Source organism: Erythranthe guttata, chromosome 14 (genome assembly GCF_056151865.1).
Source record: "Erythranthe guttata isolate IM_541 chromosome 14, IM_541, whole genome shotgun sequence".
Classification (NCBI taxonomy): domain Eukaryota; kingdom Viridiplantae; phylum Streptophyta; class Magnoliopsida; order Lamiales; family Phrymaceae; genus Erythranthe; species Erythranthe guttata.
Window position 1 is genome coordinate 13,709,544 of NC_142546.1, and position 17,049 is coordinate 13,726,592.

Consider the following 17,049-nt stretch of genomic DNA (forward strand, 5'->3'; position numbering starts at 1 on the left):
GGGAAATTTTGATATTTATATTTTTTTCTCAAAAACATTAAATTACTTAGTTTTTCTTTCTCAATAAAACCTTTTATTTTCTTCCAGTAGTTCAAATTCTCAACAATTATAGGATTGCAAAATGACAAAAATTAAAGTTTTTTATCATAAAATTAAAAAAATATAAGCAATTAGATGTTTTGGAGAAAAAATATAAATACTAAAACTTCGCACGTAAAATTGACTGAAAATGGCTCAAACAAACCCATATATATATATATATATATATATATATATATATATATATATATATATATATATATATATATATATATATATATATATATATATGCTTGAGTAGTGGTATTTTCGTCATATTTTGAAAAAATGTAATGTAAGGGGGGTTTTTGTATTTATGTGTAGTATAGGGGGATATTTGATACAAACTCCATAGTACAGGGGTGTTTCTCTATTTAACCCTTTTTTAATTCTTTTTTAAAAATACATGACGTCATATTTTAATTTAAACTACAACTTTTTTTTCCATAAAGTAGGGAATATATATAATTCATGTTATATTTAATTTGGAACCATACTTGTCGTGTTTGAAGAACAATTCTATTGGCATTTTTTTTATTATTATTAAATGGGATTATGTATATTAAATATTGTTTTAGAATGAAACGTCGTATTTCAGTAAGGTCAAATTACGTAAAAATCCATCTTGTTTAGGTTATTATAATTAATTATCCATCAATTATGAATATTCTTGCATGTCAATTTTTATGGTGTCAAATTCAACATCATCTTGTAGATTTGGTAGAATGTTCTCTATTTTATACTCGTTTTGTGCAAAAAATGAAATTTCTGATGCATCGCAATCTGATATTTACAAGCCAAAAGACGTATCTTTTGATCATCCTGGTTCAAAATATGGAGCTCGAATGGGGTAAAAACGGATACAAACTAGAGAATATTCTGCATAATCTAAAAGATTCCACTAGATTCATAAATGAGGGGTAGTTGTGATTACCCAAACATGAGGGGATTTTTGTAATTTAGTTTTACCTCAAGGGGCAAAAGCGTAAAAACAAGTAGAGATATTCAAGATAATATCCACCAATTAAAAAAACCCAAAATATCCACGTGTCAGCAGCTGAAAAATCATCCGGCATTTATCCCAAAAAAAAATATTGTGGATAGCAAAAGATATTTTGTTGTGCCAAAAGAAATTTGCAACAAAAAAATAGTTCTTTCTCAGAAGAGATAAGAAAAACTCAGGCTAAAGCAATTTCAGTAAGATAATTTGTTGGGTTAAACAGAGCTCAAGAAAATGGCAGCGGCAGCTTCCACTTCCATGGCGGCCACCGCCGTGTTGATGCACCGCCTACCCGCCGCCACCAGTCACGCCGCCGTCTTCTCTCCTTTGCCTAACCGCCGCCGCACCCCATTCAAGCCACTCAAAGGTACAAACAATCTTATAATTAGCATTTGTTTTTCCTATTTGAATTGAAATCTTGATTTTTATTGCTTTTAATTGACTTGTGAGATTAGTTAGTTAGATATTATCATATTGAGATGAAGATATGTAGATTCTAGGTTAATTATAAATGTACCTACCTGATTAATGTTTTTGTAATAAATGTTGTGTTTGAGCTTATTTTGATAAGCAATCGAACCGAGCTTTAATAGAGCCGAACACGAATCGAGCTTGATTTTTCGTACGTATTTCATCATTTTGTTTTTCTAATCGAGTTTGAGCTCTATTCGAGTTTCATATCTTATCGTACAAAAGTTATATGTTCAATGTTGCTTCGCTATGTTCTTAAAACAACCTCAAACGAGCTCTTAATGCAACGATTCCGATATCAAGATTCAAGTATCGAGTTGCTCGTTTTTAATTTCGAGCCCTAGCTAGAATAAAAATGTTCTTTTATATTGCTGAAATCTAGTTCACAAGAGTTCGATTGCTTTCTTGCACGTTTATCGTGGATGGTCTTTCAAGTACTTCACATTACATTAAAATTAAACACTTGGGCCTCGTTTGGTTGGGGAGATTAGCCATTATTAACTAAATAGTTAGACTTTATTTGATGTTTGGTACCCCAATAATTTGCCGGGTCGACCCGCAATGCCTTTTGGCTTTTAGGCATATTTCTTATGGAACTTTCTAAGGTCCAATAATACAATTGGGTCTGATTAGGTTATTTAATCTTATCTTGGCAACCAAACGAGGCTTACGAAATAATATAATTGTGCTTGATGTTTGTGTGTGCTTATGTTGGTTGCTACGGCATTGAAACAGATCAAATGAGGTCAACTCGGGTCCTGGTCAAGGCTTCTTCATCGGACGAGTCAACTTTCGACCCAAATGAATTGTTCACAGACCTAAAGGAAAAGGTAGTTAGTTATTCATCATGCCCAAATTAGTGCAGAAAATTGCTTTGTGCATTTATAACACTTGATAAAAATCTCACATATTTTGGTGTAATAGTGGGACGGAGTTGAAAACAAGTCAACGGTACTTCTTTACGGAGGTGGTGCAGTTGTCGGAGTTTGGTTGGCTTCAGTTGTAGTTGGTGCAGTCAACTCAGTCCCTTTGGTACGTTCCTCGAATTCTATATGCATCGTTTACATGTTGCGTGAAATTAGTATTTCATTTTGTTATGCATTGTTAAACTAACGTACGACTCTTGGTTTCCGCGATTATTACGTTCAGCTCCCGAAGGTGTTGGAGTTGGTCGGGCTTGGATACACTGGATGGTTCGTGTACCGTTACCTTCTTTTCAAGGTACATCTTTCCGATTATTCTGTAATGACTCAACATATATATAATGCAAGAAAATTGCGGGTAGTTGCAAAACCACGAATGCCTTTGGCTGATAAAGTCTTGCTATCTTCTTACAGTCGAGCAGAAAAGAGCTAGCGACAGATATCGAAGCACTAAAGAAGAAGATCGCTGGTACCGAGTAAACGCACTGTCGCCGCGTCATCATCTCGACTTCGGATTAATGAATCTTTAATTTACATGTGTACTATTTATAAGAGCTACTTGGTGTTTGAAGTATAGAATAGGTTCATCTTGTATTTGTTTTTCACTCTTAAATTTTGTCATATTTTGAAGGGTAAAGTTCATTTTACCTACCTGAACTATACCCAAGGTATAAAATACCCCCCTAAACTTCAAAATGCATCAAAATAGCCCATCCGTTTGAAATCCGTCTCCCCTTGCTGACGTGGCGTGTTGACTTTTGTATTCATAATTATTTTTATGATTTTTGCATTTCTTTTGACACTTTTACCCCTTAGTCTATTTTATGATTTTATCTATACATCTGTATATATATATATATATATATATGTATATATATATATATATATATGTATATATATATGTATATATATGTACACATATATCTGTATCTCTATTGTTCTGATTGAAGAATGAACATACAATATCTTCCCCCTCGCCCTCCACCAAAATTGCCAGCTCCGCCGCCAATATTTCCGATGCACAACTTTCCACCGGAAAAATGAAAAGGAAATTTGTATTCGAAGAAATGATTCGAGCGAGTTATAGGAAGTCTTGAAAAAAGAAAAGCAAATCTGGGAAAGTAACATATTTCATCAAGTCCACAAAGATCATTCGTATACTTAAAATAGGAAAGCAAAATAAGGAAAATGACGAATCAAAAATTGAATCTTTCCAAAACAAAATGTAATCAAAGAAATCTAACCCAAATGATTCGCAAATTTTTCAAAAATGACCATCAAAGATTGAATATTTGCTGTTCTCTAAAAATTGAAGATCTGTGGGTTATTACCACCGGAACTCGCCGGCGGTGAGGGTGTTGACACCGGCCTGTGGGGCCCACGGAGACAAGAGATTGATGGAGATGAAGGGGCCGCGTTTCTTGGCAGAGACGAGGTTGTGGAGTCTGAGTTTGGGGATGCGGGTGCGAGTATGGAGGTGGGCTTTGGTCTGAGTAGTGAAATTGGGGAGAGATATGTGGTTCCATGGTGTCACGTCTGTGAGAAGAAATTAGGAAAAGAAGAAAAAGGAGGAAGAAGGGAGGAAGGAGATGAAGAAGTATTAAGGGTAAAAATGTAAAAGCACTTTAAAAACTAACGGTGTTATTCTAAAACTAATGGCGTTAATTTTTTTAACGTTGACCAACAAAAGTGAGGGCTATTTTGATGCATTTTGAAGTTCAGGGGGGTATTTTATACGTTGGGTATAGTTCAGGTAGGTAAACTGAACTTTACCCTATTTTGAATAATAATAATAATAATAATGTTTACTTCCATTTTCTAGATATTTATTTAAGAAATGATTATCCATGTTATATTTACTTATTTCATATAATTGTTAATCACACACTTTGGTTCTGAAATTTGCAGTTGGTTTAAGCTTTGACTTTTGATTCATATGCAACTTTCATTACATGGATCAAAATATCAAGAAAATTAACTAATCAAGAGAATAATACAAGGGTAAATTACAACCACCTCCTTGAGGTAAAGTGTAATTACAAAAAAGCCCCTTTTGTTTGAGAAATTACATCCAACCCCATGCAATTTTTAAATTTCTGACACTCAACCCCCTACAAAAGGGTGTTAACATAAGACATTTACAAATTTCAAGGGTATGGATGTAATTATTGGAAAATGAGGGGTTCTTTTGTAAATTTACCCAAAATGCAAAGCATAATCAGCCAAATCCTCAGATATAAACCAAATTACAGATGAAGACCACTCATTCAGCCACAATCATGAGGAAACTTTCCAGTAATCAACAATTAAAAAAAAAAAATTGAAACGAAGGATGTAGAACCTAATTTGTTATTCCAACCTTTGCATATAGTGTCACACCCATACATGAAAAAAACTCGCAAATAAAGCTTTTTATCATATTACTCGAAAACATTACAAATACGATAACCCCTCTCTATTTTTCTTCTCGTATCCTAATAAAGAACCGAAAGAGGTGATAGATATTATACTTTTTTTTTCAAGACAAAACAAATGGAAACCTTAAAACAAAGTGTACCATTGTTTCGCAAACAAACTCTCTCGTCTAGAGTTTGTCGATGTCTTCGTCTTCGAATTCAATGTAATCGTCACCGGGGCCATCATCTTCTTCGTCAACTCCACCTATACCCTCGTTAAGCCTAGTTGTCTCCGGCAGCTCACCGTAAGCCTTCAATAGCCTCGCTTCATCGGGCATGTATTTCAAAATTACATCAGCCTTGTCATCCTATGTTTAGGTATAAAATTAGATTATTATCGAATCCACTTAAATTTCATGTGCTTCGATTGGATAAAAATCGGAATAGAAAACATAATCCAAATTGGAATTGTTTCATGAAACTTGAGAAATTCACATTGTTTATCATGAGATTTGGGGAGCTGTTTCAAACAACACAAACACACACACAATCCAAATTGGAATTATTTCATGAAATTTGAGAAATTCAAATTGTTTATCATGATTTTGGGAGCTGTTCAAACAACACACACACACACACACACACACAATCCAAATTGGAATTATTTCATGAAATTTGAGAAATTCACATTGCTTATCATGATTTTGGGAGCTGTTCAAACAACAACACACACACAATCCAAATTGGATTTTATCAATTAAATTTCAAATGATTAATCATGATAATTAATTGAGCTGAAATTAAGAAAAACAACCAAAAAAAATCCCCAATCTAAACATAATAAACCAAATAATCAGAAGAAGAAAAAAAAAATGAGAGAAAAAAATCCATACTTGATAGTCACGGAGGCCGACGAGTATAATATCGCCGGCGGCGATCCAGACTTTTTTGTGCATCTTGCCACGGATATGGCACAAACGCTTAACGCCGTCGATACAGGTGGCCTCGCATCTGCCGTTACCGAGCATACGGGTGACCTGAGCATATTCCTGGCCGTCCTCCTTGAAGACAAGCTCACGCTTCTCGTCATCGGCTTCGTTCTTACCCCTCTTCCGATTCTTACCTCCCTTACCCTTGTTCTTCGGCATACCTCTGCACCAAAACCCTAGATCCGACCGCAACCGCTTTTTTTTTTTTTTTTTTTTTTCTGGGAGAGACGTGAGAATGCTTCCTAATTTATTGATATATTATTTGTCTCCTAATTGTGGAGGAAGGATAGGAAATGCTACACGTATCTTTCTTTCCAGTATTTAGCGTTGAATTTACGGGAATTTTCATTTCGGGCTTTTTTTACCATCTTATTCGGCCCGATGGGCCGTCGTGAATCAGACAGATCGCCCATCTTTAACACATATATAATTCTAATTATTTTTTGGGCGAATTCCACTTTACCCCTACTACTTTGGCTCGCTATTAATGCAATTCAATAGCGTTGAGACAAATTTTCAAGTGCAATAGAACAAATCGATACAATCGAAAATAGAATAGAATAAAATAACATTTAGTCACAATACAAGAAGGGAGAGTGAAATTTGCACTTATTCTTTTTTAAGCGAAAAAAGTAATTTAAGTTTGTTCCAAACAATTTTGTAAAATTTGGAGAAAAAATTTATAATAAATCCAAATTGAAAAAAAAATATATTTATGTTCAAAAAGAAATTTATTAAAATCTTGAATGCGGAATATTTTGGAATTCGAAATGAATATCATTGTTCAAAAATTGAAAATTTTCGGAGCGGAGCGAAACCAGAAATCTTTAACTCCAAACAAATTTTGCTATAGTTAAATGGAATTAAGAGATATAGTCTAAGATATTATTAGGGGTGAACACGGGCGGGTTTGGGCGGGTTTCTACAAAAAATCAACCCGACCCGCCATTGGCGGGTTACAAAACTAGCAAACTGCACCTGCTATTTCAAACTCACAAACTGCCTCATTCGGGTTGGTCGGGTGTAGCGCGGGTTTGCGGGCGGGTTGCGGGCGGGTTGGTTAAAGAAAAAAACTAATAAAAACTTTGACAAAATTCGATAGAATTTACTCATTGAAAAACTCTCATTATATTGTTGCATTATTCTAAAAAAAACCTTTGCTGTAATTTTTTTTCCAAACCAAAATGACCGCCCTTTGGAAAAACCCCTTGCTGCAATTCTTCTTTTCTTTTTAATATAAAAAAAAAAACATCTTGCTGCAATTTTGGCAATGAAAAATAACCACTCAGCAAATAGAAAATTCCATCTACTTGATTTTTTTAATCTCTCTCCACTCTCACCTTCACTGAAGCTGCAGATGACCAAACTGGGAAGAACATATGCGGGTGATAACTAGAATGCCCAACTTTGACAGATTATTAAATATATATTATATTTATATTAATAGGAGCGGGCGGGTCACGGGTTTTAATTTTCAAACCCGCTACCCGACCCATAACAGTCGGGTATGCCTATCATCAAACTGCGGGTGATAATTTAACATGTAAAACTTGCGGGTTTCGGGCGGGTCGGCTCGGGTCGGGCGGGTGGGTCGGGTCTGGCGGGTTTATGAACACCCCTAGATATTATAATTTCTTTAGCACAATACATCATCTTAACTAAACTCTAAAAATCCAAACAACACTTCCCAACTTGTTTTTCCAAGCTGCAGCATCCAAACAAAATAACAGCAAGAAAAAATACACATTTTATGAATGAGATTTTGCCCACGCGCACACAAACAAAAAGAGGATAAATCCACATCTCAATTATTTCTTTGGAAGCAAGAAAAAAAAGGGGAAAAAAAAAAAGAAAAAGAAAAAGAAAAAGAACACTCCTAAAAACTAAGGCAGCAACCCTATATACAAACATAGCATCATCACAAGAATCTGTATAGTGTCGAATTGGCACCTGGGGTTACGGTACATTCAGCTTTCGTAGTTAGTAAAAAATCCATGCTCCAGCTCTTGCAACACTGATCATCTCTCAACTACAAAACAAAACAACGAGCTCGACAAAAAGACAAGAGGGTTTCAAGAAATCAAGGGACTAAGTCGTAATTTCACGTTTGATAGTAAGCTCCGCCCTAAGATGGAGCACCCCATTGATGAAATAAAGACTATCCTCGGCAACAAAAGAAGTCCACGGAATATTAAACAGATTCCGGTACCCCACCGCTTTTCCACCCGTAAAAGTATAGTTACCTTTATACTTGCTTATGTACTCCTCCAAAGGCTTTGACCTCGCAGCAAACTCATAGTCAACAGCAAACGTAACCGAACCCTTTTCTTGCATCCCAAGAAACAGCCCAAAGCAGTGAAACGAGCTTTGTTGATCCATATTACAATGCGCAGACAAAAAGAACCCTTGTCCGCCCAAATGAAAAGCCTGAGAATAAACCCTACCAGATGGGTACAAATTCGAGCACTCTTCCCTTTTGAGATCCAAGTACACCACGCACTGCTGACGTGGCAGATCGAACTCGATAACCTTAACGGGCCTGTACTTGTAGGCCCGTTCAACAAACCTACGGCTCGTGGAGGTTGATGAGTCATCGATTGCTTGAGTTCTCTGACGGTGTGGGGCCTCTGCCTTGAAGAACAAGGCCTCTAACACTGCTTGTTTTGAAAAGTCTTGGTCAAAGTCTTGGCATGCGAGAACCTTTCTTAGCTTTCGGGAAGTCATGTAAGGGAAACGGATGTGACTGCCTAAACGTGTGCAGAGGATGTCTTTTCTGTCTTCGAGTCTTTGGTAGTGAGTTCTTGTCCATTTTACTGCAAAGTCGTACACTGCGTCTTCTGATGCCACCTGGAGGTCGTCGCTCGACAAGATTGCCTCGATTCCAGCCAGAGGCAAATTGATAACCTCGTCTTGATATCTGCTAATTGCAAGAAAAATATATAAACAGCTGTCGGAGAAATTCGGATGATGATTAGCAAAAAAGGAAGTATCTCTTGTTTACCTACACATTCTAAGAGATATATGATTGAGATACTTCCTCCGTTTCAAAATAAGAGAGATGGGAGATGCACACTATTTAACAAAGTTATTAAATAGTCATGATTTTAGGGAAAAAAATCTTATTTGACAAATAGTTATTTTCTCTTTATCACCTCATTATTGTTAGGGTAAAGCAGGACAAGAAAAATTTGTCCTACCTTGAAATTCTAAAGTGACACTTAATAATGGGAAAAATATGGCAAAAGTAACACTTATTTTGAAACGGAGGGAGTATTTATTAAAAAAAAATAGGGTCATGTTTGGGAATGTTGATGGGATTGATAAGATTGAAATATTGAATGAATTGGTTAAGATTAAATTGCCCATCATCATCATGTCATATGTGATTATCTTATGATTGGGGTTTGTGATTATACAATCCTTGTATTGGGTAATCCTTCTAGGGATTGTATAATAATAATAATAGGGGTTGAGTTTGGACGAAATAGCGCCTTCAATTAAAATACGGGACTCCTTTATTTTAGCATGGGCTTGAAACATAACCAAGCATTTGACAACGTACTTTGATTATATTGTCTATCAAATCATATCCTAATTCTCAAACAAGGAGTAAAGGCTTAATGGGGGGGGGTGGGGGGTGTAAGGAGAACGTACTTTGATATATCTTTATAGCGAGCAGCTAAGAACTGTTTTGCCGCATCGGTGAGTGGTTGAACAGCATCAGCCATTAAAACACTAGAAGGAAGATCGAGATATAGTAATGCTGATTCTGGAGTCATGGGCATGTTCCTCAGTACACGACTGCAATGTCTCATGCACGAAGCTACCTCGAACTTGTCTGCAGCCATAAGTACATCCAATATACCCGCAGCTGTATTCGTGCTTAACGTATTGCTGTACATGAAATTCAGGAGCTCCATCAGTGCAACTTCCTCTGTTCCATAGCAAAAGGCACATCTTCAATCATTTGCAGTCTCACATATATATATAATAAAGTGTTCGGAATGCAACTAATGACCTACCAGAGGCATTTATTCTCAGGGTTACATGTCTCTGCTCTGATTCCATCATACCATTTGAGAATAACTGCAGAAGAAAGAAAGGAAACGAAATGTGAGCATGAAAATCTTACAAAGGGAAACATGTTGAGCAATTGAAAAAAGCTACAGTACCTTATAAAAAAATGGACTTTTTGCTGCTAAGATGGGAGAGCTAATATGTAGAGTTTTAACTCTTTGAACTCGTGACCCGTCTCCAGACCAACTTGAATCATCACTGTTTGCAGCTTCGTCGCCTACAAGAGCACAAATAAAATTCTTGAACATTTCATCTGTGAATAGCTTGCTTGTTTTGTATCTATTATTGCCACAACTACTTATCCGACATTCTTCATAAGAATTCAAAGCAATAAGACATAGACCATGCCAACCAGAACAGTTTCTTAATTACATTTGGCTGCACAAAACTCATGTCTTAATTACATGAAGAGAAACTTGCTTATGAATACCTGACGGGGAATCTTCAATCATTGGAATTTCTTCTTCATCGTGGTCCTCATCACCCAATCCATCGTCGGCATCTGATTCACAATCTAGAATCTGCTCTTCAGGGCAATTGTTGATATCCAAAGCTGCAAACGAGTGGTACATGTCTGATTAAGATGAGCACAAAAACCCATGCCAACATAAGAATGAGAAGAAGACAAATATTATATATGTGCCAAAGGGCGTCAGGAAATCAAGCATGCAATCTGAAACTGACAGCGGATAATAACAGTTGATTCTGAAGAGATGGAAAAATAACAATTTAATAAGCATTCATATACAACGCTCCTACAAGAAATAACTGTTCAACGTAACATTTTTTTCTAATTTGTATTAAAAAAATCCCTTGATGATTTGAGATGATCGATGTACAAAAACAACCAGATTCGAGACATCCCAATTCCATGTTCGGAAGTGTATCAAAAAAATCTATTTCCAAGAACAACATGTTCAGTAAATTCTCAAAAATCAAACAAGAAACAATATTTCGATATTCTTGTTGTAGTGCGAAATCGTGGAGGATGGCATTGACAGTTTCCAGAAAAGTAAAAGCATTTTTAACCACAGTCATCCCTAGAGATTAACTATTGCTGATCACGAAGTAGCTCGATTTCAACATTATATAGTATATACTGAATTTATATACTGGCTCCAGAAATATTACTGCTAATCATCAACATCATCAAGCTAGATTTTAGCAATTACTACGACTGAAAATTGAACCAAGTCGAAAAAATACAGCTTAGATTAAAAACAAAAAAAAAATTGTTCTTTAGTCAATCTTATAAGCTTTCATGTTAGAAATGAATAAAAAAATCATGTAAACGATTGGTTATAAACTAGGAAAACCAAATTAGAACATAGTTCAAGTTAACAGGGTAATGATAAAATAATTTAAAAAATATATTAAAAAAAAAATAAAAAAAAAAAATCAAACCAAGCTTGAACACTGGTAACGAATTCCATCAAAGGGAAGAAACAACAAAAGAAGGGGAAAAAAAAAACACCCAAAAATATCAGTTACGTTGACTGAAAAGTTGACCGGCTTACCATTTTCCTTCTTGGCAATATCGGCACGACGTCGTTTGGTTTTGCGCGCAGCCCAGCCAGGTAGGGTTTGGCAAGCGTCGGAATCCGGTTGAGACTCCGATGGATCAGCGACAATCTCGATCCGCAGAAGTCGGTCGGAGAAGTTGCTGTCGTTGAAAGCGAAGCCGAAATCCGGGTCACGGCTTCCGCCCGGCGACGAGTTATCGTCGGAGTCCATCACGGCGGTCGTCGGGTCGAATAGATCCAAACCCGAACCCCTCATAATTACGTCACTCTCTCTCCTCCGAGTCGTAGAGAGAGAGAGAGAGAAAAGAGAAATAATGGTGAGATGCGAGGTTTTGGACCTTTGGTACTGGATTTCAAACTCTTCTTTCTAATATTGGAAAGATCGAAATACAGTATGTGTAATTTTTGGCCCAATAAATACTGCGATTTTCTAATTATTTTTTATTAAAATAAAATTATGAAAATACATATATAAATTTATAATATTACTCTCTTGAAAAATAAAAATAAACATTGACCTCGAATTAGTCAGTCTATTTTAGTTTCATGAAAATTGACTAAGTTAATTAGAAGACGGCTAAGTATAATTAGTGAATTAGTCATTAAGACGAAAGGGTCACTAATGGTGTCTTCTATTTTCTAAGCTAGGGTGGTCCATATATTATTATATTGATTGTTATTATATTTCTCAAGCAGCCATTCTTTTTTTTTTTTTTTTTATTACAAAAAATAAACCACTAGTGTCAAAATATTGTCTAGCGGCTCATCTAGTTAGTGCATTGACATATCCACACCCTTAACTATTTTTATGTAAGAATATAAAAGGGTTAAATTACGAACAATAATTCTATCTATACGTAGTTACCAAACCCCCCGATTATTTCCGTCTTATACCGACCATTTTACATTGTGAATTTTCATTTGATTTTTTTGTTTTTAGAAAATATTTCCAAAAAATGTTGATTTTATCTATAAGAGCAGCCTCTTAAGTGTAGGTGGCATTGATATACCTTATACAAAAACTCTTATTTCGTTAACATCACATTGCAATATCAGTAGACTTCCTTGATTGCTAATATGAATCATCATAACATATACAAAGCATTTTTTTACATGTGCATGGCTACCTTCAATCTGTCGCCATATGCAGGATCATATGAGCATTTTTCGTTGAATACTTCCTAGAATAGGAAAGATTACATTCAAAGATTGGAGAGATTTTAGTAATTACGAATAGATTGGGGTATTTTTCATAATTTAGCCTAAGTTTAGGGGTTCTTTGTGTAATTTACCCATATAAAAAAATTATTATTAAAAAAAACGAAAATGAAAATTCAACCAAGAGAATTTGACAAGATTGTTGGAAGTTAGGCGTAACACGTGGGCTTATAGATTGGAATTGACGCGGCAAGAAAACGTTGTATAGAATTACAGGACCCAGATTTGATTTTCTCTTCACTGACAAATATAATTTTTTTAACCACAAATTAAAAATAAAAATAAAAAAAAAAAACAACACTTTTAATCATTTTCGTCAATTTTCGGTTACTACTAATGAAAGCAATCATGTTCCCATAAATGCCTTAATTGACGAACTAACATTATGCAGACACAAAGGATCAAAATAACCAGACTTGTTGAATATATATTGCATCATCTATAACCCAAACATCATAAATCACAATCCAAACCAAAATAAATAGGAATCACAAGATGCAAATCAATCTTTTAAATTTAAATAAAAATCTACGGAGCAATTTCCAGCCTCGGTTCAAAGCAAAAACCCGTAAAAAGTTGAAGCGGAAACCTCTTAGCCACAGGGCATTTCTGCGACCACTTCCACTGCTTCAAACCAAAATCGAAAACAAGAAGGGCCGGCCCACCATAGCTCTGTATATAAACGAGCTCGTCGGTCCCACTACTCGCGAAAACATCGTCAAACTCCCCAAAACCCTGAAAAAACCTATGTGGCATTCTCGTAATTTCCCGCCACTCTCTCCCACCATCAAGAACCCAAATTCCAATCCCTTTAATAATATCCGTCCGATCGTTTTTCCCTATTCCCCCAACCATCACAAGCTTCTCCTTCAAATTCATCAGACGTCCACAAGTCAAAGCACAAGGCACACCCACAAAACCCCCCATCAAAGAACCACCGTTTACCGAACCACTTTTGAGATCATACATGACAAGCCTATGCCCCGGCCCACCACCACCACCTGTCGAGTAGACCAAAAAGTACAAAACCCCACCGCAAATTACGCTTTCGCCCCCGCCCCTCCACCCGGTCAAACCCTCGGTCAAAGCCACCGTCCACGTCATTTCCACCGAATCGTAGAGGTGGATAGAAACATCCCATTCGAAGAAGCTTCCGGAAACTTCAATAGACTTCACGATTGAGACTTGATATCTGTGGGACCCACGATCGACCGAGACAGCCAATGCACTATAATCGGAGAATTTCGGGCCGGCGGGCCCATTTATCCACTTGACCTGTTTTGTAATCGGGTTGCAAATGTACAATTCGGATCCGATATCCCGACCCGTGAAGCACACTAGCCCGCCCGATGAAGCGATGGACCAATTGGAGTTCTCGATAAACGGGAGCTCGATTGGGTACCATTTTCGGAAAACCGGGTCGTAGGAATATCCGATTGGTTCGTCGGAGCTTGTGAACATGAAGTACCATGGCTTTCTTGATTGTACTTTAGAGGTGTTCGTCAGAAACCTCTTTGTTGTCACTATTTCGTGCCATCTTTTGCACACGCAGCCAGCTCGAAAGATGCTGGCTATGGGGAGATGGGATAATATTCTTTCCAAAAGATCGTCGGGCAAAATTAAATCCAACGAAATGGGAGCAGCTTCTTGATTGGTGTCTTCGTGCAGCTCTGAGAAAGAATCGAATTTGAATGTATTGTTTACTGAGGTTTCGTTCGAATGACTTGTCCATGAATTTTCTCCTTCCATTATGACAAAACCTGCAAAAAACCGAAAGACACTCATAATCTAATCAAGTAATAAGTCACATAACCAAAAGAGATTCATATAAAACGAGATCAATTTTCATCGATTTCTTGCATTAACGAAAAGGGCCTCATTTTGCAGAATCATGATTAGATTCCATCATACCCTCAAGGTAAATCTTAACTAAAAGAACCCGAGAGCTTCAAAAAAGACAAAGGCAAAACTATATATCGCCCTACGTTAAAGAAAATTATGCACAGAAAAAAAGTATTTTCAAGAAAAAGCAAAGAGATAACTAGAGAAACTGGACACGAGAAATCGAGATTTAAAGAGCACTACTACCACTATATCTTACTTCTACAAGAACAAGAGGTGAATACTGAATCGAGTTATCGAAGAATAAGTAAGCCACGTGTTTACGCAATGTCTTTTCGTTTCGTATTGCAAGACTTCCCTGTAAGCATAGATCATATATATATATATATATATATATATATATATATATATATATACATACATATATATATATATATATATATATATATATATATATATATATATATATATATATATATATAATATATATATATATAATGGCATCCACTGGTTTCTCTACATAAATAATTAAATAAATAAAATATATAACCATATATATCTATCACCATACATAAATGTATACATCAACAATTAGATTGCATAATTGCAGAAAGCAACCATTCTTCAAACTATTAAAATCTAACACGCAAATGCAACCCTAATTTCATTTTCAGTTTAAATTCAATAATGTTAGGTGAAATAGAAACATTGTACCAACAAAACACCATTGAAAGGAACATCAAAACACCCATAAATGAACATCGAAGCAGATCCCAGCACACACACGCACACAGTGAATTTCATCAAATTAAACAGTAAAAACTAAAAAATTAGTACCTATTGATGCAAAAGGCAAATGGGTCTTCTCAGATTGATCAAACTCCTTGAAATTCAGAGGGGGGATGGGTCGAAACCACAACGGCGAACACGAAAGGGATAAGAAATGGGGATAAATTGATTCGTGCGGATTTAACCATGTTTTTTTTTTATTTCCTTTTACGTTCAATTGATGTTGCCTAAACGACACGAAGATTGGGAATGAAAGAGATGGGCGGGCATTTATTAGGGCTTTTTCGATTTTCTTGATGCAGACAAACTTCAGTGAGTGTGTGTGTGTTTAGGGGTTTTATCTATCCTACACCCGGTGAAGGTTACACCGGGTGATTTTTTACCGCTGATCTACACATACCAATATGGGTGTGTGTGTGTTTGTGTGTATATGAATGGTAAAGATCTACCCGGTGTATTTCACCCGGTGTAGGATCTCAAAAGCCGTGTTTAGGTGAGCACTCAAGGAATTTGATGGAGCTTCTTTAATTGGGATCCGATGAGATAAAATATAAATACAAAAATTGGAATATAAGGTAAATTATAATAATATATATAATATAATAATGTGTAATTGGATATAATGTAAATTACTATCACTCTCTCATGTAAATTTAAATTACGAAAAAATCTCTTATGTTTGAATAATTACAATCATCCCGTCAATTATGTATTTGTATTGTTTCTCAATTAATAAATTCATTTTCTTAAAAAAATGTATTCACATATACTATTTTTTTGGGTTCCGTTTGGTCGCCATGATAAGCCATGATTAATTAAATAGTTGGACTTAATTTGATGTTTGGTATTCCCAATAAATTGGCGGGTCGACCCGCCAAAATTATATAATCATGGCTTATCTTGTCTTATCTTGGCTTATATTGCCTTCTAATGAGTTTTTTTTGTTGGACGTTTCAAGCTCCAATAAAATAATTGGGTCTCATTAGATTATTTAATCTTATCTTGGCTAATCTTATCTTGCCAACCAAACGGGGCCTTAATAAATTCAGTTATTTAAACTTCGTGTGACTAATTTTTTGAATATAACAACAACAAACTCGTTTTCGACGATAGTTCATGCCTTCGAAATGTAAATAGTCTTGCATCTTTTAAAACGTCGAATAAATTTGAATCCATGATTATCCAAGACTCCAAGTTACACCCGTCCTACTTTCCACGCGGAATGTATGCTTGTTTATTTTGTAAGTGTAACCAATGTTTTGAAAACCGGACCGGACATTGAACCGGCTAGTCAACTGGGTCACGGTCGAACCGGTTCAACCGGGGTCCAACCGGGTTTTTGAATATTTTTTATTTTGAATTATTTGTGAATAATTATAATATTATCATCTTTAAAAAAATATAATTTAATAAATTTATTCGTCATAAAAATTCAATACAATAATATTAAGCAATTTTGAATTAATTTATTGAACATCTACAAAAAAGAAATAATTTAATTAACTAAATTTATTAATATATTTAAATAGTTTTTATTTATACCTATATTCTGTTTTTTTTTTTCATATATGATTAAGTCCTCTCTCTCTCAAAACAGACACATCACAAACTCCAACGCGCCCCAGCCACCTACCCCACGCCAAATTCTTTTTCTTTTCCTCCTCCATCTCGTCTTCTTCTTTCTTCCACCATTGTAGAACTTATATCCAGATCGGAGCAACAGCCCTTCGTCTATTTCAGCGG

The 17,049-nt window shown here is 35.7% G+C and overlaps 3 protein-coding genes and 1 non-coding gene across 7 annotated transcripts; 1 reads left to right on the forward strand and 3 right to left on the reverse strand.

Annotated features, from left to right (window-relative positions):
• Nucleotides 1-1,156: 1,156 nt before the first annotated feature.
• LOC105956357 (CURVATURE THYLAKOID 1A-like protein) lies at nt 1,157-3,196 on the forward strand. The gene is made up of 5 exons (XM_012980206.2): nt 1,157-1,445; nt 2,285-2,379; nt 2,474-2,581; nt 2,699-2,770; nt 2,887-3,196. The coding sequence occupies exons 1-5, from the start codon at nt 1,313-1,315 to the stop codon at nt 2,950-2,952; spliced, it is 474 nt and encodes a 157-aa protein (XP_012835660.2). The 5' UTR covers nt 1,157-1,312; the 3' UTR covers nt 2,953-3,196.
• Nucleotides 3,197-4,805: 1,609 nt separating this feature from the next.
• LOC105956358 (eukaryotic translation initiation factor 1A) lies at nt 4,806-6,255 on the reverse strand. The gene is made up of 2 exons (XM_012980209.2): nt 5,762-6,255; nt 4,806-5,236 (listed from the first exon to the last, which is right to left on the reverse strand). The coding sequence occupies exons 1-2, from the start codon at nt 6,014-6,016 to the stop codon at nt 5,057-5,059; spliced, it is 435 nt and encodes a 144-aa protein (XP_012835663.1). The 5' UTR covers nt 6,017-6,255; the 3' UTR covers nt 4,806-5,056.
• Nucleotides 6,256-7,488: 1,233 nt separating this feature from the next.
• LOC105956356 (BTB/POZ domain-containing protein POB1) lies at nt 7,489-11,878 on the reverse strand. 2 transcript variants are annotated; one of them, XM_012980205.2, is made up of 6 exons: nt 11,452-11,878; nt 10,365-10,487; nt 10,030-10,151; nt 9,880-9,943; nt 9,512-9,791; nt 7,489-8,774 (listed from the first exon to the last, which is right to left on the reverse strand). In XM_012980205.2, exons 1-6 carry the CDS (start codon nt 11,711-11,713, stop codon nt 7,946-7,948), a joined length of 1,680 nt encoding a protein of 559 aa, XP_012835659.2. In that variant the 5' UTR covers nt 11,714-11,878; the 3' UTR covers nt 7,489-7,945. The 2 variants fall into 2 exon arrangements, with proteins under 2 accessions (XP_012835659.2, XP_012835658.2); XM_012980204.2 differs by having other exon boundaries at nt 10,365-10,508; nt 11,452-11,843.
• Nucleotides 11,879-13,076: 1,198 nt separating this feature from the next.
• LOC105956359 (F-box/kelch-repeat protein At3g61590) lies at nt 13,077-15,665 on the reverse strand. Of its 3 annotated transcripts, none has more exons than XR_016029768.1 (2): nt 15,355-15,665; nt 13,077-14,435 (listed from the first exon to the last, which is right to left on the reverse strand). It is a non-coding gene; the product is annotated as an F-box/kelch-repeat protein At3g61590 (transcript). The 3 variants fall into 3 exon arrangements; XR_016029770.1 differs by lacking the exon at nt 15,355-15,665 and adding an exon at nt 14,777-14,888; XR_016029769.1 differs by lacking the exon at nt 15,355-15,665 and adding an exon at nt 14,587-14,770.
• Between the last annotated feature and the right edge of the window lie 1,384 nt (nt 15,666-17,049).

Coding starts and splice junctions, on each gene's coding strand:
- LOC105956356 (XM_012980204.2), bottom strand. CDS start 11,713: ATGAGGGGTTCGGGTTTGGATCTATTCGACCCGACGACCGCCGTGATG. Junction 10,152..10,364: donor GATTGAAGATTCCCCGTCAG/GTATTCATAAGC, acceptor GTGCTCTTGTAG/GCGACGAAGCTGCAAACAGT. Junction 9,944..10,029: donor AAAGTCCATTTTTTTATAAG/GTACTGTAGCTT, acceptor TTTCTTCTGCAG/TTATTCTCAAATGGTATGAT.
- LOC105956358 (XM_012980209.2), bottom strand. CDS start 6,016: ATGCCGAAGAACAAGGGTAAGGGAGGTAAGAATCGGAAGAGGGGTAAG. Junction 5,237..5,761: donor TCGGCCTCCGTGACTATCAA/GTATGGATTTTT, acceptor ACCTAAACATAG/GATGACAAGGCTGATGTAAT.
- LOC105956357 (XM_012980206.2), top strand. CDS start 1,313: ATGGCAGCGGCAGCTTCCACTTCCATGGCGGCCACCGCCGTGTTGATG. Junction 1,446..2,284: donor CCCATTCAAGCCACTCAAAG/GTACAAACAATC, acceptor GCATTGAAACAG/ATCAAATGAGGTCAACTCGG. Junction 2,771..2,886: donor ACCGTTACCTTCTTTTCAAG/GTACATCTTTCC, acceptor ATCTTCTTACAG/TCGAGCAGAAAAGAGCTAGC.